The 25,878-nt window shown below is 46.6% G+C and overlaps 1 protein-coding gene across 1 annotated transcript; it reads left to right on the top strand.

The window, feature by feature from the left end:
* Window positions 1-1,222: 1,222 nt before the first annotated feature.
* On the top strand, window positions 1,223-22,777 carry LAMP3 (lysosomal associated membrane protein 3; the record flags this gene model as incomplete). Its single annotated transcript, XM_079766210.1, has 6 exons — window positions 1,223-1,271; window positions 5,385-6,136; window positions 7,750-7,878; window positions 15,749-15,806; window positions 17,990-18,160; window positions 22,644-22,777. The coding sequence occupies 6 exons, from the start codon at window positions 1,223-1,225 to the stop codon at window positions 22,775-22,777; spliced, it is 1,293 nt and encodes a 430-aa protein (XP_079622336.1).
* Between the last annotated feature and the right edge of the window lie 3,101 nt (window positions 22,778-25,878).

Below are 25,878 nucleotides of genomic sequence, written 5' to 3'. Positions count from 1 at the left end.
GGCTCATTTCCCCACCTAGTCCCTCTCCTGTTGCTTCTTCTGTCCTAGGTCCTTCCTTGTTTCACTGTCCCCACCTTAATAAACGTCCTCTAAAACTCACCTGGACTCATGTTGTGAGATGTTTCCTGCATGAAGTCAAGCACCCACACACTACCAGCCAGCCCTAGCAGGCCCACTCAGGGCCAGGGCCCCTTCCCAGCAACAGGCTTCTTAAGTGCACACAGAACATTTAACAAGACAGACCGTTGTTATGGGATGAATTGTGACACACACACACACACACACACACACACACACACGCCCCTCCGTGTTGTGTTGATCTCATTCTATTGATAGTAATACTATAGGCTACGAATGTATATTCTTCACTCAGACTCTCAGGCCTGAGAGAGAATCCTCCGTTGTTTTGTCTAATTGAATAGAGGAAGGATATAAGACATGAAAAGGTTGCCTTTCAAAGATACTGAGTAGTTTTTTGTGTTCCAGGAACTTTGGGTTTGTGAAACTACCTGGGAACAGGCATTATTTTCTCCGTTATACAGCAGGAGAAACCAAGGCTCCGCGGGGTCACCCAAGGTCGTACAGCTGGGGGGTTGCAAAGGCCAGGTTCTAACCCACATCTCCCTGACTCCAAGCTCAGTTTCTCCTGCTCCTCACCAGATGAGGCCCCAGGTGAGGTGGCCGTGGCTGCCTCAGACATTTAGTGAGCACACGGAGACGGACCATGCTCTAACCACTGAGCTTGTTTAAGACTCCTGCCCACCCTCCTGACGGAGGGGCTGACTGTCTCCTGGCTGAGAGGCGTCTCTGGCTTAGTTCAAGGTCCTCAGGAAAATGAAGACCCACCGAAAGAGAGAATGGGCGGGTGCTGCCTCAGACCCCCACCTCTGGTGGAGCTAGGATCTCAGGTGCCCTTCAAACTGGGGGGAGGGGTATCCCCACACCCCACCCCCCACCCTCACAAACCCTAGAGCCCGAGATGGAAGTGCCTGCTTTCTCCCCAGGGCCACTTGTGGTTCCCTCCCCCCTGGGGAGGGCCTTTCAGCTACTTCTCACTGTGTAAACCACCGGCTTCTTGGGCCGCACCCCGAGAAGGAGGAGGAGAAGGAGGAAGCCGCCCAGGAATTAGCCGCGGGCCATTCAGAAGAAAACCCAGCTGTGCTGAGTGAGGCCGCAGAGCAGCAGCACCAGCTCTCCGGAGTCCCCGCCCGGGCTCCCAGCCATGCCCTGGCAGCTCCCTGCAGCGATGGCGCTCTTCCTGTCCCTGGCCGGTGAGTGACATACGTGCCTTTGCACAGGGACCCTGCCATGCCTGGTCCTAACTGCATTTTGGTGCCACTGACCGAGGCGAGACAGGACAGACTGGGGAGCTGTGGTAGCGTCCGTTACGGGGGGGGGGGGGGGGGGGGGGTATGTGGCTCCCAGCGTCTTGGCTCCTCATTGGCTTACACAGGTGGGCGCACTTCACGGTTTCCAAGGGCTTCCACGCGTGCACTGGTTTTCTGTGCGTTGGGCAGAGCAGGTGGCAACCCCGGAAGACGGTGACGCTGGCCCTGGTTCCCAGATGGGTTTGGGGCACCTTCTCAGGGAGAGTCTGTAGAGATGGCTTATATTTAAGAGCGGGAGACCGGAGCTGGGACTTAGCAATGGGGCTCTTGCTACAGCACCCTGTGTCTTGCTTTCCCTCTCATGGAAATGCCACGTTGATAGTATATAGGCAGTGAATTGTGGAGATGAATGAGGTGTGACCTGACAAACTGCGCCATTTCCCAAAGCGGTAAGCCGGGGTGTCAAAGGTTTGTAAATGTCACCATTATACTTCGGAGCAGAGAGCCTGTGTGGGAAGCTGAGCTTTCAGTGACCATTTTATGTCCCCACCCCCTGCTTTCACCAAGAGCGCTTTCCCTTTAAGACAGGGAGTCCTCTTGGGTGCCGGGATCAGGTTTGCCGGTTAATCCACAACTCCCTCCAGAACCACTGCACTCAGCACGGGAGGGAACTAGCTCGGTCCACATGGCCCTGCTGACAGGCGCCCATGGGGACGCAGTGGCACTGCAGTGTGACATGAATTGTTAGGGGAGTTGGGTGAAGGATCAGGCCAGCTGCCCTAGTCCAGCCTGTGCATTCTTGTGCCACATTCTCAGAATTGGAGTTTCACATTCTGTGGGAGGCAGAAGGGAAGTCATCATGTCACTTCGCAGGGCAAGCTAATAAAAAAGCGAAAGGTCTCAGCCCGGCAGTAAGCCTCGGTGACCTGGGCGTGAGAGCCAGTTCGATGGCTGACCGATGACTGACAGATCCAGGGGCCACGGGTGCTCGGTAAACGCAAGTGTGAGAGGCGATGCTGCGGCCCCTCAGAGGCCACCTGAGTGAATGAGGCGTGTGAAGGTGCCCCCTTTGCCACACGAGGGTCCTGAGGCTGGTTAGGGAATTGCCCGTGGCCACTCCGCTGCCCAGAGCGCTTTCTCAGGGTGACAGCCCTGAGACTGGCATCGCGAAAGCCCGGCTCACGGCCCGGGCTCTGCACGACTGCACCTGCACGCGGGGGTTCAAGAAATGTTGGTGGAATCGGAGGTGAGAAAGCCATTAGACACTTGGCTAGGAGAGACAGAGCTTCCAGGTAAACTAGCTGTGTCAGCGTTACCCAGTCACTTCGCTTCCCTGCTCTCGGATTCCTCCCTCGTGGAATGAGGGCATCACATTGGTGTCATTTAAAGCGGCGGTCACCCACCGGCGGTCCGTGGACCCCTGGGGGTCCGTGAGGTCCGACAGGTTGGCGACTGCTGATGAAAAGTTTGGGTTCAGCTGCACGTAAGAGACAAGCCCCAAAGGACAGTAAATGAAACAGGATAAATGTTCCTTTCCCTCTGATGTGAAAACAAGTCCAGAGGAACTCGGACCAGGTCTGGTGTGCGGGGGGCTCATGATCATGGACCCACCATCCTATGTGCGACTTGTGCCCAAAAGGTCTCCTCGTGGTTCTAGACGTCTGCTGCCGCTCCAGCCATCACATGCACAGTGCCGCCCCAAGACCTGCCCGGCCTGCTGCTGTGCCCCCACCTCACCTCCCCGCTTCCCACACCCTTCTTATGTTCCCGCCATGCTGACCCCCTGCTATTCTGCAGACACACCAGGCTCTGAGGCCTCCGTGCCTTTGCACATAGGCTTCCTCCAACCTGGGACACTGTTCGCTTCCTTGTCTGAGGAACTCCTCCTTCCGTTGGATTCTTCACCCCCGGCCCCCCAGCACTTGTCACATGGAGGGGGGTGGCCCGTTTGTGTGTCTGCCTCGTGAGGCTCTGAGCCCCTGAGAACACAGTGCCCCCAGCGCCAGCATGCAGCTTGGCTCACAGGAGGCTTCTACGTTTCTGGGGGATGGGGTGCAGCAGGGAAATCAAACAAAGGCCACCTGGGGCGGACTGACCGGCTGGGAAACACCTAGAGGAGAGGCCCTTGTCTGGCCACTGGCTTTCCCAGAGCCTGCAGGTCGTAGGAGAACCAAAACCTTCTCACGCCTCTTCCTGCAGCTCATTCCCTAGAGGAGTCCCATCAGTAATGGGTCAGGCCCTGGGGTACGTGTTTGCTGAGTCTCCTGAATTCCGGAGAGGAGTTGCTGGGAGGTGAGGGGCTTGGCAAATCCGTGTGTGGACTCCATGGCTATGTTGTTGTTTTTAGTAGAGGGAGGGTCGACAGGTTCTGAGTTATGCCCTGCACTTACTTTTGCCCACTGCCTATATATACGTATTTTAAGTGTTGGCATTTTTAAAGATTTTTTTTTATTGATTTCAGAGAAGAAGGGAGAGGGAGAGAGAGGTAAAAATATCAATGATGAGAGAAAATCATTGATTGACTGCCTCCTGCACTCCCCACACTGGGGATCGAGCCTGCAACCCGGGCATGTGCCCTGACTGGGAGTCAACCCTGGTTCATAGGTTGACACTCAACCACTGAGCCATGCTGACTGGCTAAAAATATGTTTTTTAAAGAAGGAGTTTAGGGGTGATTTTCATTAGATGCGAACTTCAGGACTCTATAAATACCATCAGTGAGAGATCTCCTTTGTCTTTTCCGAGTGTTTTCCCAAGTCACTGCCTAGCACCAGGCAGCTATGTCTCCAATGAGTATAAAAATGCAATGAAATCACAGCTTTGAAGACACAAAGCCATCTCTCACTGTACCTCATCACAAACTCCCAAGGAACATCATCTGCACTTTGTCCCTTTTTCTGGCTTGCTAGGTGCCTGGAGGGAGATAAGGATAGAGCTATTGGTTGAAAAGAGCCACAGGCCTTCAGTCCTTCAGGAAAAGCCCAAGAAAGAACCTGTGACGATAATACACACTGCTTAATGCTCCATGAAGGCTTTCACTTAAACCAACTCTTTTGAGCCTTACAATCATCCTAGAGGTCTACAGTCCTCTTACCCTCATTCACTCATTCAGTTATTTATTCATCCATATCCACAGAATGCTTCCCATGCACAGGCACTGGTGGTGAAAAAATATGCACAGTTCCCATCTCAAGATTGCTTTTAATCCAGTGGGAGAGATGAGCAATCAACAAATAAGTCAATAAGTAAACATTTAACCACAGCTGATATTCTGCTGGGACACACTGTCTGGCCAGGCTTATCGTTAAATATTTGTATTCTATCCCCTTATAGAATTACAAGTTGTGATCAGTACAGAGAAGGCAACAAATATAACTCTGTGATGGAGAATCACGGAATGGGGAGCTAGTTTACATAAGGGGGACAGGGAGGACTCTGAGGAGCTGACATACAGGGTGGGCAAAGGTAGGTTGACAGTTTTAAGTATGCAAAACACAGTTTATCCTTGCATTATTTTTTATTTACTAGTGGCCCGGTGCACAAAATTCGTGCATGGGGGGGTGTCCCTCAGCCTGGCCTGCACCCTCTCCAATCTAGAACCACTTGGGGGATGTCCGACTGCCGGTTTAGGCCTGATCCCACACTTCCCCAGTTGAATCAGGTCAACACAGCCATGCTCTACCCAGAAACACCCTCTTCCCAGGAACTGTCTTCACAGGTGAAGATGGGGAATGAAGAATGGACATTTAGCTGTCTTGCTGAGTGTGATCACTTGGTGTGTTAGTACCATACCCCATCTAGACAAGGGAGGTTGGATAGAGAAGACACAGGGGTTGGATGCAATGTGATCACATCCTTCTAAAAAAGCATGGGTACCACCAAAACATGACAGTTGTGGCCTTGTGGTAGAATCTCGGGTGATCTTCCCTTGACTGTTACATGCTTTTAACTTTCCCCCAAATATGGAAATATGCATGTTAATTTTTAATGAAGAATGGGGGAAGACCTTTGTGAGCTGTTAGTTGAGTGTTATCCCTTCTGTTCCCCAATTTGCAGTGATTTTGCATCATGGCAGTCAAGTAAGAGCAACAGGGTTTCCAGAAATCACAGGCTCTTCTCAACCCACAAGAGCAGCAACAGTACAGGCCACAGCAAAACCTTCTTTCCTGCAACTGACTAGCCAAGTGCCTCACAGAACTACAGCAGCAAGTTCAACGGGTGGTCACGTCCCCTCTCAAACCGCTGCCACAACCTCTAACTCTGAGACCCCAACCACACACACAACAATAAAAACCCTAACAACGACCTCTCTGATAACTACCAACAGCACCCCATCCACCAGCCCAGAAATCCACACTCTAGGCACAACCCTGGCCACACCCAACAACTCACACACGGCTGCTCCTGTCACCGAGGCTACCATCGGCCCCAGTGCAGCTCCTGGCTCACTGCCCCCCACCATCACCCCACCAGCCCACACAACTAGACCCAACCCATCGACTGTCAGCCACACAGCTGGGAAGACCACCCAACCCAGTAGCCAGACCACCCTTCCAGCCACTTTGTCCACCTCACCACACATCAACACAACCAGTCAGAAGCCCACTCAACCCACCCATGCCCTGGTCACAACCACAGCTGCACACAATGCCACCCACACAGCCTCACCTGCCACCATGGCTCCAGGGCCCACCCTTGCACCTCAGCCATCACCAGCCAAGACTGGAATTTATCAAGTTCTAAATGGAAGCAAGCTCTGTATCAAAGCAGAGATGGGGATAGAGCTGATGGTTCAAGACATCGAGTCGGTAAGTTGGGGCCTCGGGACTATAACACTGTCTTCAAAAAGTTTGAGTGGAGTTTCCTTGCCAAGAATGAGCATTCCCCTGCATCCCACATCTTTTAGTGAAATAAATAGCGTGAGCACCTCTTTCTCCAAGGTGCTCCATTAAAACAGTGGTCGCCAAGCTTTCGGACCTCCACGGACCACTGGTTGGCGACTGCTGCTCCAAAGTTTTAGGTGAATCTGTTTTAGAATCCGTGTAAAAATAGAAACAGACAGCGACAGCTGGGAGAGAGGAAGGCACTCACCAAAAATTTAAATATGCACACCTGCCACAACCTGTACAGCTAGGGTTCAGGATCTGAAGGAGGGGCCGACGCACAAGTGAAAACACTATACAAGAAATATGAGTTTAGAAGGTATGGGGGGCCAGGTGGAGACCTCCCTCTTGGAGAGGCACACTGAAACCTGGCCTTATCCGCTTTTTATTCAGTTTTAGATACACATCTTGCCCTCAGTAAAGCACGACAAACAGGTAGCAGACAGACCATCTCTAAGGTCAATAAAGACAAGTAAAGGTCAGTAAGGCCCAGTAAACATTTACTTTGAGGCTATTAGGTCAGGAAATTGCTTTGAGCCACTGCTATCTCAACACAGCCCTGCTAACGCCCAAGGTCCATGGGCCTTCCGAGTTCCTTGGTGCACTCTTAAGACAGTATTGGGAAAGCGGTGGCTTCCCGCACACACCCCTCACTTTTAGCCACCATAGGCAGAGCATTGGGGGTGCTCAGTGTTGATCCCAACCTGGCCCTACCCCGCCCCGCCCGCCCGATGGCCTCCCAGCCTCAGCAACTTTTCCTGTGAAGTGAGAGGTTTGGATTAGGTGATTTCCGTGGTTCCAGCCAGCTGGGACATGAATACGGAAAATCCAGATTAACAAGAAGATTGGAGAGGATGGAAGTGAAACTGAGATGATTTGATTTACTAAAGGAATCACCACAAAACTGTACTTTCTTCTTTTGTACAGTTTTTTTTATTATTATTGTTATTGTTCATACTCACCCAAGGATATTTTTCCATTGATTTTTAGAGAGAGGGGAAGGGATGGGGAGAAACAGAGAGAGAGAAACATCAATATGACAGAGACACATCAATTGGTTGCCTCCCACACCTGCAACTGAGGTATGTGCCCTTGACCGGAATTGAATCCAAGACCCTTCAGTCCACAGGTTGATGCTCTATCCACTGAGCCAAACCAGCTAGGGCTTTTTTGCATAGTTTTTATGATTTCAAACAGAACTTCCACATTTGAAACTGAAGTACATTACATAGCAAATCTTTCCTGCAGTACTTTTCAACATGCGTAATTTAACAAAAATTAACTTCCACACAGTTTATCAGGAATACAGGTGCCATGAGTTATCTACCAAGGAGCTCCTCTCTGAGGGAGAACTCCTTTAAAGAATCCTTTGAACCTAACAGTTTGGAAATGTGAGGTGTCATGCAGGGACTTTGAAATTCTCAAGTGAAGCCCCACTAGCCTTGAGTTTCAGGCTCAGTTATTAGTCTGTGCTTTTGCTTCCCCAGCTAGACTTGTCTTCTGTATCAACATGAGCTGATCTATTTTATCTGGTTTAGGTTTTTTCACCTCAGAGATACTTCAACATCGACCCCAATGCAACTCAAGCCTCTGGGAACTGTGGCTTCCGAAATTCCAACCTTCTCTTGAATTTCCAGGGCGGATTTGTGAACCTGACATTCACCAAGGTGAGGACTGAGCTCTTCATACTAACTGGCTTCAACATCTCTCTCCCTCCCCCTCCCCCTGGGGCCCAGTGGTGCAATCCCACACTTCACTTTGAGTTCCAGGGAAATAGATCTCAGAGCCTTTTGAGATGTTCTCTGATAAGAATGAGGGGCATGGAGATGGAGAGGAGGAAAGTGTCGACATCTTATATTTGCCTTCTCCCCCCTCCCACCTCCTCTGTGCAGCTCAGAAGGCCTTTTGAGGCCTCTTGGGGAAGACTTGGCCTCGGGGAACCCAGCAGCAGGTGCCCTTTGCAAACCACCCAAGGAGGAAGTTGTAGAGATGAACAGACCCAGTGGAGTTCCCAGTGAGCACCAGAGAAACAAGATTATTCTAAGACCAAAACCAAATGTCACGATGGGTCTTTCCAGCCACAGCAGGCAAAATTCAGGGACTAACCAGGCCCTGGGCTTTCTAGATCACATCCTGGGAGGGCGCAAACAACAGAGTAGAATGGAAAGAGCATGGGCGTGAAGCCAGGGGGTCACTTGTTCTCCTTGTGACATCAGGCAGGCAACTCAACCGGTCTGAGCTTTATTTTATCACTTGAAAAATGGGGGAAGGGAATTCTAGTTCACTTCTGTGAAGAGCATTGTCCAATACAAGGAAAGTAGATGTTCAATAACCAGGAACTATGATTGAACTATGAGAGAGAGAGAGAGAGAGAGAGAGAGAGAGAGAGAGAGAGAGAGATCAATTTGTTGTTTCAGTTATCTTTGCATTTATTGGTTGCATCTTGTATGTGCCCTGACCGGGGATCGAGCCCGCAACTTTGGCATATCAAGACGACACTCCAACCAACTGTGCTACTTGGCCAGGGCTGGTAATTTATTTATATTTCTTACTTTTAAAAAATAAACTGTTTTAAATTGATTCAATTAACAAAGATTTTTAAGTAGAATAGAACTTAATGTTGGCAAGGACGCATATAACCAAGTGCTCTCAACATTTCTGGAAGGAGTTTGCGTTTGTACCCTATGACCTTCAGTCTTCTATGTCTTTTTCCACATGTTGTAGTGAAAATATTTTTCCACTTTTTATGTGAAGGGAGATTTCCATTAAATCTGCATAAGAAAAACATTAGAGTAAGTATGAGATGATAAGTGGCAACTAATAAGGCCTCTGTAGAGAGAGACAAAAGGAAGGCTAGGGAGTGCCCTACCACCCTGGGGGGGGGGGGGGGGGGCAGGAGCTGAGGCTGGTGGGGCCAGTGGTGGGGCTGGCATCTAGCCCGGGGCACTTGTCACTGTCTTTTACGGTAGGCCCTGCCCTACTGCACCAGTTATTAAATATTATACACGTTACCTCTATCAGGTGCTAATGAGACCAAGGTTGCCCGAGCTTCTGATTGTTCAAAGGAAGGCAAACATTCAGACCCTTTTACAAAAGCACGTGATTTTTTAAGTGTGGCCAACACATTTTTTAAAATTTGAACACTCTCCTGGCCAAACAAAACATAGCTGTGGGCCAGACTTGATCTGTGGGCCGCAGAGTGGTGCCTTCTGCCCTAATAGGTGAGTTGTGTGAAATGCATGAAGGCAGGAAAGTCATCTAGATTCTTCCACAAGAGAAATGGCTCAACAGCTCAGTCAGCTACTTTTCAAATATTGCTGTATTCTACACCAGTGTTTCTCAACAGGCGCAGCAGCAACATTTGGACTTAGATGAGTCTCTGTGGTGGGGGCTGTCCTCTACCTTGTGGGGACACCATCCATGGTTTCTACCTACTAGATGCCAACCCCAGTTCTGGCAACCCAAAATGTCTCCAGATAGTGCTTAATGTCCTCCTGGAGGCAAAGTCACCCCTGGTTGAGAGCCAGTGCTCTAGAGAAAAAGAGAGCCTTGGAAAACAGGAGTATATTTTAGTTATAATATAATCGTATCTAATAAAACAGAAACATGCAAATTGACCATACCTCCGCTATGCCCACAAGCCAATCAGGAGCGAGTATGCAAATTAACCCAACAAATATGGCAGCAGCCATGGAGCTGGAGAAAGCAAGAGGCTTGGGTTGCCCTCAGTGATGGAGGAAGCCAAGCTTCCCACCCGCCCTGGCCTGCCCTGGCCTCCGCTCAAGGCTACAAAGTTTCAATTATAGAAGATAAATAAATCCCAACAAAAATGGCAGCAGCCACGGAGCTGGAGAGAGCAGGAGGCTTGGGTTGCCCCTGGTGATGGAGGAAGCCAAGCTTCCTGCCTGCCCTGGCCTGCCCTGGCCTCCACTCAAGGCTACAAAGTTTCAATTATAGAAGATAAATAAATCCCAGATACCAGGGCCTCTGCTTGGGTTGCCAGGGGGTGTGGCTGGCCTGAAAACCACCACAGGCCCCTTGCCCAGGCCACCCCACACCCCAAGGGACACCCTTCAGGGCAAACCAGCTGGCCCCCACCCATGCACCAGGCCTCTATCCTATCTAATAAAAGAGTAATATGCAAATTGACCATCACTCCAACACACAAGATGGTTGCCCCCATGTGGTCAAAGATGGCTGCCCCCATGTGGACATAAGATGGCTGCCACAAGATGGCCAGCAGGGGAGGGCAGTTGGGGGGGGACCCAGGCCTGCAGGGGGGAGCAGTTGGGGGGGACCAGGCCTGCAGGGGAGGGCAGTTGGGGGGGCCCAGGCCTGCAGGGGAGGGCAGTTAGGGGTGACCAGGCCTGCAGGGGAGGGCAGTTAGGGGTGACCAGGGAGGGCAGTTAGGCTGCAGGGGAGGGCAGTTAGGGGCAATCAGGCTGGTAGGGGAGCAGTTAAGCATCAATCAGGCTGGCAGGAGAGTGGTTAGGGGGTGATCAGGCTGGCAGGCAGAAGTGGTTAGGGGCAATCAGGAAGGCAGGCAGGCAAGCAGTTGGGAGCCAGCAGTCCTGGATTGTGAGAGGGATGTCCGACTGCCCGTTTAGGCCCGATCCTACTGGGATCGGGCCTAAATGGGCAGTCGGACATCCCTCGAGGGGTCCCAGATTGGAGAGGGTGCAGGCTGTGCTGAGGGACACCCCTTCCCCCTGTGCACGAATTTCATGCACCGGGCCTCTAGTAAATGTTATAAGTGAGAACCAGATTGTGGAATGATAAATGGAAGCTGATTAGCAAGCCTGATTTTCAACCAATTTATCAATAAGAATTTACTGAGCGCCTATTTCATCCTCAACACTGAGCTAGACATTATGGAGGAAAAGAAAAGAAATATAAGCAATAGTTGTAGGTTCTAAGTCATGGACAATAATTTGTAATTTTAAAAATTTAAATATAGTGACAGAAACATAGAGAAAAATCTGCCTCCTATACTGTCATTTGATGCCATTGTCCAAACAAGACTCTCATTACCCATATCATTTCCATGTGCCCACGGACAAGCTGCTCACTTTCTCTGAGCGTTTCCTCTCCTGTGTAGTTCACCTAGCCCAGGTGCAAGTGCTAAGTATGGTCTCCAGCCCATAGTCGGGTTCGGAGAGGTAGGTTTCCTTTCTTATTTTCTTTAGTTTCATTTTTTTTAAAGAACTGAAAACCTTTCTGTGACAATTCTCATTTGATTGAAGTGACTTGCTGAAAGTTGTTCAGACCCTCCAGGTGCGAGATAAATATACCTTCCTTCCCCTGCCAACTTCCTTTCTGCCAGATCGTTTGTTTTAAAAACACCTTTCAGTAACTTTGGGTAGAGTTCATTTTTCTGTGCTCAACACAACGCCTGGTTGGCAGGGCAGCTCCAGGGCATGGGAGAAACCAGTCACCAGCGGGGAGGGGCACCAGGGCTACGCAGGACCTTGGCCAGCTCAGGTCTGGAAGTCTGTTAACCCGCCTCGTGTTTCCAGGGGCCTGCAGAGTCCTCTTAGCTTACAGACTCCTGAGAACTCTTACCCGCGCAGAGGGCACTATTTAGAACTCCAAGTATACGGTACCATTTTATGCTCTGTTTTCCCTTTCACTTTCCCTCTGCCTGGAATGCCCCTTCCACCCCTCACCCCCCTTTTGCATTCATCCTTTAAGATGGCTCAATTATTTTCACCTTAAGAAGTCTCCCCACTCCACCTCCATCCCAGGTAAAACTGGGAGACGCTTCGCTTGGTTCCCTGAGCCTCCATCTGTTGTTCCGCCACCTCCATTAGGGCCCTCATCACACATTCTGCCATCGTGAAGGCAAGTCTATGACATTCACATTTCTCTCTCTAGTGCCCAGCCCCGGCTTGGTACATAGTACATAGCAAGTGCTTGATGGCAAAATAAATCAATAAAGGAGTGAATCTAAATTTCACAGAGAACTGGGCCACGGTGCCCTAACGTAGATCAGCAGCTCTAAGGAAACAGGCCCTATGGCTATTGCGCTAGTCACACAATGCTGAGCAAAAAGACCTGATTGATGTTGAAGACAAAATTGACATCCTGAACATCTGTAACTGTGAAACTCCTGCAATACATTTTGCAGAAGCGAAGGAGAGGACCCGGGGCCTGTGGTCAATGGCATGCTTCCTTCCTGAGCAGGCTTGACTGGCTGGCTTGCTCTGGACCCTGTCCTTTGCTAAGGAGGGTGTTTAGGTTCCTTGAGGAATTGGGATCTCTTTGATGAGATATTTCAGAGCTCCCTTTTGATACTGGCATCCCATTGATTGAATAGTGAGATGGGACTTTTGCAAATGGTCTGTTCAAATGGACATGCTGTAAGTGCCATACACAACATTAGGAGACCTCGGCCCCCTTTTGTCAATGTTGTTGGGTCCACTAAGGATTTTCATTTTGTCTTTCACGAATCTGGCATGGGAGGTGTTCGTCATTCTCCAAACCAAACCCCAAATAAGGAAAACATCTGGCAGAGAATGACCGCATGGGTGTGGGCGTCAAAGAAAAAGCAGACACTGTAAACTGAATAATGTGTGGCATGTAACTTCCCTTGGGTTTTAGGTTAAGTCTGACACCTGCTTGAAGCTTCCCACATCCTTGCCCCCCTCCACCGACTCCTATCCCCTGGAGCTGAGCGTTCAGTTTCTTTGATCAATAGAGCTATGGAAGCATAGCTCACTGGCTTGCTCTCTTTTTGTATTATCTGAATCTAGATCTGAATCTAGGAAATAGATTAAAAAATATATAATTTGACTTCAGTGAGAGAACTTTACTGGGAAAGGGCAATCTAATTTATTGTTGCATTGTGAATAACACCAGGTAAAATTTGAGTAAAGACTCTGTGATAAGTTTTTGCATGGATTCCTTCATTTAATCCTCCCATCAACCTAAGAGGTAAATCCTGTTATTATGATCCCCGTTCTTCCACTAAATAAGTTTTAAAAAAATTAAATTTTGACAATGTTCACAAAGATTCAACAGTCCAAACTAGGCTGCAAGGAAACAAAGAGATATTTTCAAAATAGTATTAAAAGAATTTTAGTAACATGTTATTCTCCCAAATAGGAGGTAAGCCATTCTATATCATTTCATTACCAACTGATTTGTTTAACAACCTTGTTTATCATTGATGGTATGGACCAGGAGTCGACAAGCTATGGCCCCCCATACCAAATCCAGCCCATCCCCTAAACATATATGACCTGCAAGCTAAGACTGGAGGAACATGTAGGGCAGGATCCTGTGGACCAGCTCTTGTTTTGTCTGACCTCCAAGCCCGGTGCACGGATTTGTGCACTGGTGGGGTCCCTCGGCCTAGCCTGTGCCCTCTCACAATCCGGGACCCCTGGGAGGGGGATGTCAGACTGCTGGTTTCGGCCTTATCCTTGCAGGCCAGGCTGAGGGACCCCACTGGTGCACAAATCCGTGCACTGGGCCTCTAGTATGCATATAAGATCTTTGGTTAATCTCTTCCCCTTCCCCTCTGAGATTCATCAGTCTGTTCCATGTTTCCATGCCTGTGCATTGAGCATCTTCCCCCTGGTGGTCAGTGAGCATCATAGCTACTGGTCAAATGGTCTATGGTTGCTTAGGCTTTTATATATAGTATATATATATAGATAAAGCATCCTTTCTTTGTGTAAGGATGGATCAAGGAGATGCCACAGGAAAGGGGAACTGTCAAGAGGTCTCTCATGGGGCTCAGAACTGGCCTCAACCACTCTTTTCCTGCTGCTCCTTATATCAGTCTCACATGGCAGCCCAAGCAATTTCCCAAGCAAAGTCATGCTCATGTCCTGTCCTGCTTAAAGCCTTTCAATGGATCCCCCCTGCCTTTAGGATAGAGCAGGGGTCTTGCAAGAGTGACTTTGGGCACTGAAGTGCATCCAAGTGTCTCTTGCACTAAAAGGGAACCCAGATAAAATCTGAATAAACAGTATGTGAAAGCAACCCGAGAAGGGACTGGCTCACAGATGTTCCTCGCTAAAATGAATGGATGGTCCAAGCACATTGTTCAACTCGCCTTTGAGACCTGAGACTGAGCACCTCGAAGGAAGGAGCCAGGTCTTATTCTCCCCAGACTTAGAGCAATGTCTGGTCTAGAGTGAATGGAAGAGAGGTCAAAGGCTAGATTTGGAGACAGGCAGCTTGAGGTCATATCTTTTTGCTACCTATTAGATTTGCAAATCTAGGGTTCAGTATATCAATAGCAGTGACCTTCTAAAAGCGTTTATATTTCTGGAACCCTTATATTGTATAAGGAATTATTTCATCCACTAACAATATACAAATGGGCTGTAATGTAGTCAAGATTATTATTGTTACATTTCTTTAATGCCTAGATTTGAAACTTCTAAAGGTAATTCAATTTGAAATTCTGGTTGCTCTACCATTTATTTGTGGATAGTTTCCTAATGAATGTTTCAAGAACAATGATAGTGTTTCAAAACAATAATCACCTACTTTAACCTTTTGCACTTGGATGTCGAGTGTGACTCGACATGGTTAGCATCGAGATTAAAATTACTCTTTGAATGTATCAATAATTTGAAATATAAAAAAATCCAAATAAATAAGTTTGTGTGAAAAGAAACTCCAGTTTTTTATTCTACTGCCACGCTTTGTAAAATCTGGGGTATTTAAAAAATTAAATCCCGAGTAGAATGAAGGAATCGAGAAAAAAGCAAGCGAGTGCAAAGGGTTAAAAAATAAAAACCTCTTTTTTAACTTAATTTTTCATGTCTCAGTTTAGTTCCCTTTAATGTCCCACTCCCTCAGTCTCTCCAGAGGTTATTGGGCTGTTTTGTAATTTGTTTGTTTGTTTTGTTTTCCCAAAAAGGACAATCTCTGGGTATAAAGCACTGCTTTATATTGCTGAGCACACACCCTGGGGTCCTCTTGTAGTGAACACCCAGTGATCTCAGGGTAAACCATTTCTTCCCAGCATCGCTCACTGTGGCCGCATTTTGGAAACATGAATCCATTAATCTGTTTAAAGTACTTGACACTTTACCCATAAAAATTCAGGCAAAATTTTGCATGCACTATTTCCCCCAGAGAGTTTATGGACCTGATAAAATCCACCCACGGTAGCCTTAAGGATGAGTGGTCTCAGTTTGAATCCCAACATAAAACATTAATTACAAAAGCTTACTCCAACCCATCCAGCTTCCAGATGGATTTACATTTTCTAGGGGGAAACTTGGCACAACTGAAGGGACTCAACTTGTACTGGTGGAAATTTCACGTCAGGCTTTAGCAACTAGCATGCAGTAGAGAAATTTTGGGCCAGGGGCAAGCAATTACTTATTGTTTATTTATCGTGTAGTATACCTACTTTTTTTTTTTTTTGAAAATTTCAAACACAATTATGGCTCCATACCATTACAGCCCAAACCCTTATATCAAAGATTTAATAGCTGGGATCCTGTTTGTACGCCAGAATCATAAACATAAAAACAGAGATCACCCAACGATTAACACAGTGATGTTTTACAGGATGAAAACTCATATTATATCAGTGAAGTGGGAGCCTATTTGACCATCTCAAATCCAGGTAAGAATCTAGAGAAGGCTGGTCTGTCAGCAAGGACACTGGTTCTGGTTAGCTCATTTTTCATCCCCTTGAATTCTTGAGTCTTTGATGCCACTTTTGAGAAACAGTCTGAGAGAGTAGCCCACAGTATTAATAATTTGGGGGAACTTCGTACACCTTTGCGTACTTCAGTTTGCTCATCTGCTCCCAAAGGAGGTTGGACTACATTAGGTCAGAAATCATTATCAGCAACTGTTAAGAGCATAGTGACTTTGGACAGATTTGTTGTTGATGGTGCAGTTGATTCTATATTCTTGTAATCATGCATTCATCCCATAAAAACGTAGTTAGTGCCTGCTAGTGCCAAGCCCTGGAATACAGTGGGAATCCATTATTATCTAAGTGTATCATCTCTGCTCTCAGGGAACTTTCATTCCAGAAGGGGAGAGGGGACCGTAAACAGACACATTAAATTATAATACACAGTTAAGTAGTGATGAGTTCTATGAGCAAAACACAAGCAGGGTGGGATGGGAGGACTGGGAAGTTACTTAGGTAGGGCCTTAGGGGAGCCCTCTGGGGAGGAAGGCCTCTCTGAAGAGGTGAGGTTTGAGCAGAGAGATATGGGGACTTCTGGGCCTGGGGGAGCTCTTTCCAGTTGGCAGGTACAACGGGTGCACAGGCCCTAAGGAGTGAACATGCTGGTGTGTTCAGGGACCAGTAGAGACCAGTGAGCAAAGCAGCAGAGGAGGTCTGAATGGCAGCCAGGCCAGGGCATGCAGGGCCTGTGGGCAAAGCAAGGCGAGGACTGTGGAGTTTATTTTAAAGTGTGAAAGGATGTCATTGGAGGCTTTAGTGTAGAAAAATGACATATCAGATTTATGTCTAAAGGTTCATTTGGTTGCTGTATGGAGAGTTGCCCAGTGGGGCAAGTTGAGAGAACTTCTACAATGTTCGCTCCCAGAAAAGCAATGCTCCCAATCAAGCCGGGGAGTTTCTCAGAGGCCTCAGATGTGTCTGTGGAAAGCCAGGTTTATATAAAAGGATCATTAGTGAGCACCTCCTCTGTGCCAGGTACTGTACTAAGAGTTTTCATGTCTGTTTTCTCCTTTTGAAAATTCTATTATCTTAGTAAGGAACTTATACTAAAGAGATATGCCAAGAAATGAAAATGTGGAGAAATGTCTATTTTATTAATTAATTAATTTTTTAATCCTCACCCAAGGATATCTTTTCCCTTGATTTTTTAGAGAGTGTGGAAGGGGTGAGAAGAGAAGGGGAAAGAGAGAGAGAGAAATGTGAGAGAGACACATTGATTGGTTGTCTCCCGCTCACACCTGGACCAGGGTGGGGATGGAACCTGCAACTGAAGTATGTGCCCTTGGCTGGGAATCAAATCATGACCCTTTGGTCAGTAGGCCGGCACTTTAACCACTGAGCCAAACCTGCCAGGGCAAGAAATGTCTATTTTAAATATTAACTATATTATATTGATATTGTTCAGGAGGGTCGTTGTCAATGATTATGGGTAAAGTGTAAGTAGGATGTCACAGTCAATAACTCACTTTCACATACATTACCTCGCTTAGACGAGTATACTCATATCGGCTGGGAGTAAATACTGTAACTGCTAAGATAAGTTAGCTGATGTTATCACTAGGCATGGACCAAATTTTAGCCAATAATAGGGTAGTAATGTCTCAAGAGGCAGGGGAAAGGAAAGTAAGGCCAGAAAGTAATTTAGAGGCTGAGGGAGGAGATAAAACAACTCCAGATCCCAATAAGCAAGGCTCAGCAGTAGCACTGGAGCTGTACCTGTATGATAGCACAGTAATGATAATGCTCATGTAGGTGGTGGTGGGGCTATTAGAAAGAGTAATTAGTTGTAATGACCATTGTAATGTTAGCAGGGGGCGGGTAGTAGTAGCCTACCCTGGGATATAACACATGATAGAGTACTGTACACAGATAATTCAGTACGTCATGTAAGACATTTGCATGTACAAATGCAAGAGTCTACAGTAACTCCAAACAGAGCACCAGAAAAAGTCCCCGAAACGCAGGAGAGTGGTGATTTTTCATGAGGAGAAAGCCACTTCCAAGGGAAGGCCATTTAACTGCACATGGGCCACCCAGCAATAGCTGGGACTCAATAGATAATATGCCGAGATTCACATATGCCTTTATTTCACCTTTATTTTCAGAGAAAATTTACCAAGGAATGAAGAGCTCTGTGATGATGTTTGAGACGGTGATCGGGCATTCCTTCAAGTGTGTGACTGAGCAGAGCATCCAGCTGTCAGCCCACCTTCATCTGAAGACAATTAATGTCCAACTTCAAGTCTTTGATTTCGAAGATGACCACTTTGGAAATGGTAAGTTAAGAGTTCGCCATGTCACAAACATAAACCTCAGAGACCCATGGGTAGTTTCAAGGTCTGTTTTTTTGTCTGAAGTTGTCAAAGGAACAAGAATCACATGAGCTTTCTGGAACAGTATGATTCCACAAAGCTCTTAGGGCCAACCCCCCCTCCTACCATCTCTCTATGAGTCAATACCAACCACAGAACCAGACACCTTAACCCACTCATGTCTACTGCTCTCCCATAGCAGAATATATTATCCTTGTCTGAGTCATTTAAAGACACACACACACACACACACACACACACACACACACAATAAGCCAGAAAACACCATCTTCAACCTCCCTTTGTAAGCTATTGAGTACTAGTAAACTCAGGTGTGTTTGGAGAACACTTTAAAGATCCTGAGTGTTAGTGATGTCTAAAATTCAAGATTTCAGAATAGATTCTTTCCCACTTACAGAGGGAAAAGAGGAAAATGCCATGATCCAAGATAGAATTGTACTCCGTTGGACCCCCTCTTCCCAATTACACTATTTCCTCATAATGTTAGTTTCCATGTAACTTCTGCTTTGAGTTTTAACCACTGCAGAGGGAAGCGGGTCCTAGAAGGAAGGCCAGGAGCAGACCAGGGTAACTTTCCCCAAAAGCCCCTTTTGCCGCTAGAAGAACGGGGCTACAAGGATTTCTACGTATGTCCAGGCATTGAACTTCAGTTTCCTGAAACATCCCTCTCATAATAAATCAAGTGTCAATGCTCAGCCTGGTCACAGAGCATGGTCATCCCAAACAGTAGGCTCCTAACTCCCACATTCTCACCCCCTCCTCCCTCAAATCCTGGAGCCCCCGGCTGTCCAGAAGCCCCGCTGAGAAGCACAGAGTTTGAATGGGAAACTTGGGCCATGTGATTTGGGGCAGGTCCCTGTCTCCAGAGTTGGGAACCATGGGTCCAGGGCTTACCGTAACTTGGGAGTCAAGACACAGTTGTGCTCCTGACCCTCTAGACCAGTGGTCGGCAAACTCGTTAGTCAACAGAGCCAAATATCAACAGTACAACGATTGAAATTTCTTTTGAGAGCCAAATATTTTAAACTTAAACTTCTTCTAACGCCACTTCTTCAAAATAGACTCGCCCAGGCCGTGGTATTTTGTGGAAGAGCCACACTCAAGGGGCCAAAGAGCCGCATGTGGCTCGCGAGCCACAGTTTGCCGACCACGGCTCTAGACCAAACCGATGCTTCTCCAAGTCGGATCTGCCTCCCAGCTGCATCAGAATGACGTGGCCCCACCTCCAACCCACTGAATCATAATTTCTTGGGCGTGGGGCCTAGGTATCTACTATGTCATACACATACACTCCTTAAGTGGCCCCAAGCACACAGATCATTGTGCTGACCCCTCCCCTCCTGGTTTGCACCCATCAGTCTGTTGGAGGCAGCAGGTGGGAGGCCCAGCAGCTCCCCCTCTCCCTTGGTTTCCTTCTCTGCAAAGCCGAGGCAGGCAGGGGCAGGATGGATCCCCAGCATCGTGGCTAGCCTGTAACACCTGTTACTCTGACTTCAGTTACAGCGGATGAATGCTTCAATGACAGAAACAAGAGAGAAATCCCTGTGGCCGTGGGCCTGAGTATCGCAGGACTGCTTGGCGTTTTGCTAACAGCATGCCTGGTGGCCAGAGAGAGGCCCAGTAGAGGATATGAACGGATGTAAAACCCCAGCTCCTTCAGAATGTGGGGGGTTAAGGCCTTGGGAATTCTGGCTTCATATTCAGCCTAAAGCGAAGGGATTGACTTTTCTAGTTGCCTCTCCCACCCTCCCAGTCTGATTAGGAGACCCAGCTTTCCACCAAAAGGCCACCCAAAGGCTGGCTAAAATGCAGCCCCTCCTGCTTTCTCCTGTTTGTGTGGGGAGGCCTGGCCTCCTGGGCTCAAATTCCACCCTCCACACCTGATAATATGGGCCTGGCGGTGAGCATTGGGAACAAGCGGTAGGGACAGGAGTAGGGTGCTTGTGAGGACAAAGCAGATACCCAAAGGGAGAATTGTGGGAAGGACACTTTCATATTGCATTGCTTTTTCTTATACATTTTTAAGAGTCTCACTATCCAGTATTTGTTGTGCATATTACTTTTTTTAAAAAAACAATCCATTTCAAAATACATTCTAAACTGATTTTAAACTCGTGGTTTTGCCCAAATTTTGATTTATTTAAATTACAGATAGTCTTAATAGACTATCATTTTTAAAAAGACATGGTTTGCACTACTGTAATGTACCATTAGTTAAAAACTAGAAAGCTTTCTAACCTTCCATTTTTTAAAATGTAAAACGTGTACTAAAGATCTTGGCAAACAAAAGAAGCTCAATAAATGTTAGTTCTCCAATTCCTTCACCTTCATTTGTTGTCTGTCTTCTTAACACGTTTTTTTCCTGCTTTGTCTCTATTTTTCTTATTCTAGTCTATCCTCATAAACTGGTTGATTTGGGCCATTGTGGGGTGGGTGTGGCTGGGAGGGCCAAGCCTGAAAACAATCAGAACTGGCCAGCAGGAGAGGTAGATCTACCCAGATTGTGTCCCACTTCCCTTTTTTAGCAAACATTTACCAAAAATAAGTTATAAACCGGGAAATTCCTGATTGGGAGTGATTGCTATCTGGAGGGAAAGTTCTACTAGGAGAAGTGGGGTTTTTATGTTAGAGAAAGAGGAGAGTCATGGCTGTCTGGGTGTTAGCCGCTTTTACTAACAGGAAGTTTCTTGTTTTGCTACACTTTCCAAAGGTGCTACTCATTCTTCTTCACAGCAGGTTTATGAAAGTTGGCCACAACTCCACAGCCACTGTTTATCTAGGACGAGTACTGGCTTTCCCTTGAGGTATTTCAGCTCTCTCCACTTTCCAGAAGTGAGGCGGTGGGGAGGGCACACAGCAGCTTCAAGAAGGTTCGAGAGCCCCGGACAACGTCAGGAGTGTCAGGAAGTCCTTTAGAACAGGAGATGTTGATGAAAACTCTGGGATGTGAGGACCCGGTGTTCTCCAAAGTGACTCAGGTTCAACAGCGAGGGCTTGGCTTTGGAGAGATGCCATCTCTCTCCATGTGCCCCTTGTTGGGTCCCGTTTCTGGTCCTGCCTCCGGCGGCCTTGAAGGTTCCGTACTGCAGAGCACGAGTGGTTTATTCAGCCTGCCACTAACCAGAATGACTAACACAGGGTTCATCTCCTAGTGTGTCAAAACCTCTCCACAGCCAACGGAATTCAAATCAAGAGGAGAGGGATAAGAGAGCTCGTTCACTTAGGTTTAATTTTTCCTTTCTATCACCTTTAATGAGTTCTTTGCGGTGATGGCTGCTCCTTAGACTCCTGTTGTCTACCTGACCCCACTCCCCCAAACTAATTACCTATAAAATAATTTTGAGTTAACATTCTAGTAATCAGAAAGAACAAAGGTTTCATTTGAATAACTAGTACCGGTAAATATCGGGTAACCCCTTCCCCACTTGGGTGTTGGGGGTGGGGTCCTTACCATAGCTCAAGAAAAAGAATTTTCTGAGACTTGCATGGGAGGATGAGTGATTTTTATTTGCGTGGAATTACATCCCTGGGCTTCCCAAGTCCCATTTTCCTTAACCCAGGCCTGGAAGAAGAATAACTGGGGCTTCAGCAGGGCTAGAAGTAAAGCCAGTGTCCAGATTTTTCGCTCCATGTTGGAATTGGGTCCGGTTTAATTAGGCTAGTTGCAGTCCATTTATCCATTCTGCGGGGCCCACGTGGCTGTGGGCCATGGGGTGAGTGCAGGGGAGCCAAGAGAGCGTGCCCCCTGCAACCAGAGTCCCAGGGGAACCAAGAGAACCAGGAGCTTAGAGAGAGAATGCCTTTGTTTAGTGGATTAAATACTCCAAATCTCCCCGTGCTTGCAGTGGCCACGCCTACTCTGGCCAATGACCTGCCCCCAGGGGTGACTGGCAAACACCTTCCCTAGGTCACCCAGACTTTACTGGGCACATGTCTATTCTCCTTCAGTCCAGTCCCTTCCCCAAGTGATCTGTCAGGGACAGACCACTGGCTTCCCGGGGTGTGTTAACCTGCAGCTTCGGGCAAAGCTGCACAAATGGCATGCCTACACTATTGGGCCTTCCCTTCTCTCCTTTCCTGATATTAATAACTAGGTTCATTACCACAGTATCATTCTGACACGATTTCTTTTACGTAAGCACATCACACTTTGCAGAGAGCACACCTGGAAGAAAATGGAATTGCTGAGAAGATAAGGTTATCTTTTTTAATCCTCCAAAAATCTTATATATTATTGCTTACTTTACGAAAAGGGGAAATTGCAAGGTTAAGTAACTTACCCAAGTTCACACAGTGAGTTAGTGGTGGAATTAAAAAGAGTCAAGCTCAGGTTTGACTCCAGAGCTCAGACTTCCTACTCTAGCCTGCTTTCCAGTCTGCCCTCATCAAACCTTACCTGCTATATTGTATTTGTTTTTTCTCTTAGTGGACGAGTGTTCCTCTGACTACACAATTGTCCTTCCCGTGATTGGGGCCATCGTGCTGGGTCTCTGCGCTGTGGGTTTGATTGTGTATGGAATCCGCCTAAGGCGTGAATCATCTGGATACCAGAGAATCTAATTGGTGCCCAGGGGAAAGAAAACAATGGAGCTTAGAGAATGCTTTCATCGTTTCCAGGGTATTGGGGGCTTCCCTTAGAGTGCGGGTCCTTCCAACAATGTCAACCACCTTTCACAAAAACCGAGTCATTTCTGATTTAACTTCAAACAGCACATCAATTTCTAAGGTGTTTTTTTTTTTTTTCATTTTATGAAAGATCTAGTGAGCTGCTTAAGAGTATTTCCTAGTTTCCTTCCAAATATTTTAACCATTCAAGGACAACATTTGAGATATATTAAATTAACATGATTTATGTAAAGTGGTATATGCCTCCAATTTACCAAAGCATCAAGCGTAATTAATGCTACCTGTGTTCACATTGGGGATTTTATTCTATCCTTGATTTTCTCCCATTAAAAAAAAAAAGTGCCTCATTTTGTCTATAAAAATGGAATCACAATATTTTACTACTTATGTTTTATATGACAAACATATGCCTGGCAATCTACTAAATCCTTTCCACTTTAAATGGCCTATCAAAAAGAACAACATTTTACAGGTAGCCTAGGTTTTTTTATCTGACACCAACAAGAGGAACAAATCAGCTTTACTGTTTATATGGATGACTTCTGTTCCACAATCACTAAAGACTAAGAATTAGATACCTCTGAACAACAGAGTAAAATAATAAGCAAGGAACAATAATAATGACCCTTAATTATTGAATATGTATGTTGCCAGACACTAGGTATACATAATTTAATTTATGTAATTTACATCACTTAATTCTCATGGTTCATAGAACAGTAAGCTCAGATTTAACAAAAAATAATTACTTAAATGCCACCCAGCTCACAAGTGGCAGAGCCAGGATTAGACTTCCCATTGGTCTAGTACCAAGGCCTCCGGTGTTTACACCAAGTTGCCTGCAGGAACAAATGATACTAAGTGCTGCCCAAAGCCTCACACTGGCATATGCTCCCTTTTACAGAGGAAATAAATTTAGATGAGGGTAGCTAAAGGAGGACTTGCCAGGCAATAAGGAGCCTATCTTTAAGTTCTAGTCCCTTAAAGCAGAGGGAGGGGCTCTGTGACATCAGTCAGCTTCTCGTTTTAATGGGATTGTTTAGCTGTGGCTCTAAAGATGAAGAAATGGAGTAAAGTCAAGGTATTTTTTTATTTCTTTGAAAACAGCAATTTTCTAACCGCTAACCAACTTTTCTTTCTTGAATGTAGATCCCCCTCTAGTGGTAACTTGCTACTTCTGCACTTTCATAGCCACATTTTCTATTTTAGTTCACTTTATTCTGTAAAGCAGCCTGCCAAAAAATAATAATTTTCATGCTTGTTTTTATTGCTAAAGAAAGGAACTAAGTCAGGACATGAATATAAAGACCACATGACTCTAACATTCTTTAGTAAAAGAATAATTCAAGTCACCCAAGACTTATTCTCTTACAAGTCAAGAGTATTGGCAAGGTCCTGATTTTAGTCTTAATAGAATATTGAATTGTATTAAACGTTTTTGTAATAAAAACATATTTTGGAGATTCACTTATTTCTTATAATTCAGTTTTTCTTGTATAAATATTTTCGTTTACAATCTTAGTGGTTGGCCTTGAATATGGAGGTTGTAACTTGAATCAATAGGTTAAGACATCTTTCTATAAATAATTTATTTTGTTCTATTCTTCATTGTCACATTATTACCAGCTAGGAAGACCTATTTGAGATAAACTTAATTTCTGAGAAGATAAACCACATTAAAGTTATAAATTAAATGTCTCAATTCAGTCCAGACTATCTGATTGGATTACTGGTTTACTTTAATGCTCTCATAATTCATTCATTCATTCATTCATTCATTCATTCATTTATTCAATCAACATTGATTAAGGACTTACTAAATGCCAGACACTCTGATAGGTGCTGAGATAAATAAGATGTCCTGTATTAGTTATCTCTAGCTGTGTGACAAATTACCCCAAAACTTAGGGGTTTAAAACAACAAACTTTTATTATCTCACAGAGTTTCTGAGGGTCAGAAATCTGGAAGCAGCTTAACTGGGAGGTTCTCACCGAGTGGCAGTTGAATTGTTGGCCAGAGCTGCAATCATCTGAAGGTTCAACTGGGGCCGAAGGATTTGCTTCCAAGTTTACACCATGTGGCATATCCATAGGGAGGCTCACAACATGACAGCTGGATTTTCCCTGAGCGAATGATCCAAAAAGGAGACTGACAACCTAATCACGGGAGTGACATACCAACACTTCTGTTCTACTCTATTGGTCACAAGGACCACCCCTGGTACAGTGTGGGAGGGGACTACACAGGGTGTGAATGCCAGGAGAGGCGGAAATTGAGGAGGGCCATCTTGGATACTGACTATCCCAGGTCAATTGTCTAGGTACATACTGTGGAATTACTGGCTTACATTTCTGGGAAACTCAGGTAAATAAATCCTAGTATGCACACTAAGAACAATCCTCTCTAATAAACTGGTAATATGCAAATTAACCATCACTCTGCCACATAAGCCACTCCCACCAGGCAAGCCACGCCCACCAGCCAATCAGGGCGAGTATGCAAATTAACCCCATCCAAGATGGCTACAGCCACAGAGAGCAAGGTTTCCCAGGTAACAGAGCAAGCCAAGCTTTCCATAGCCGTTGCAGGCCTAAGCCTCCACTCAAGCTACAAAGTTTCAATTATAGAAGGTAAACAAATTCAAACAAATGGCAGCAGAATGGAGCTTGAGAGAGCAGGCCAGGGTTGCCGGTGGCAGCAGGGGAAGCAAAGCTTTCCGCACACCTGGCCAGGATCACCTGCTTAAGGCTACAAAGTTTCAATTGTAGAAGGTGAATTAACTGCCACAGAAATGGCTGCCGCCCCAGAGGGAGCAGCAGGCTTGGCTCCGCTCCAGGCTACAAAGTTTCAATTGTAGAAGGAAAATAAATTCCAGATACCCGGGCCTCCACTTGGGTTGCCAGGGGGCGTGGCCGGCCTGCAAACCACCACAGGCCCCTCGCTCAGGCCGCCCCACGCCCCAAGGGAACCCCACCCTGATCCGGGACACCCTTCAGGGCAAACCAGCTGGCCCCCACCCATGCACCAGGCCTCT

The sequence above is a fragment of the Cnephaeus nilssonii genome (genome assembly GCF_951640355.1).
Source record: "Cnephaeus nilssonii genome assembly, chromosome: 3".
In the NCBI taxonomy this organism is placed as follows: domain Eukaryota; kingdom Metazoa; phylum Chordata; class Mammalia; order Chiroptera; family Vespertilionidae; genus Cnephaeus; species Cnephaeus nilssonii.
Note: the sequence above shows the minus strand (reverse complement) of the source record. Positions and strands in the feature narration are given on the sequence as shown.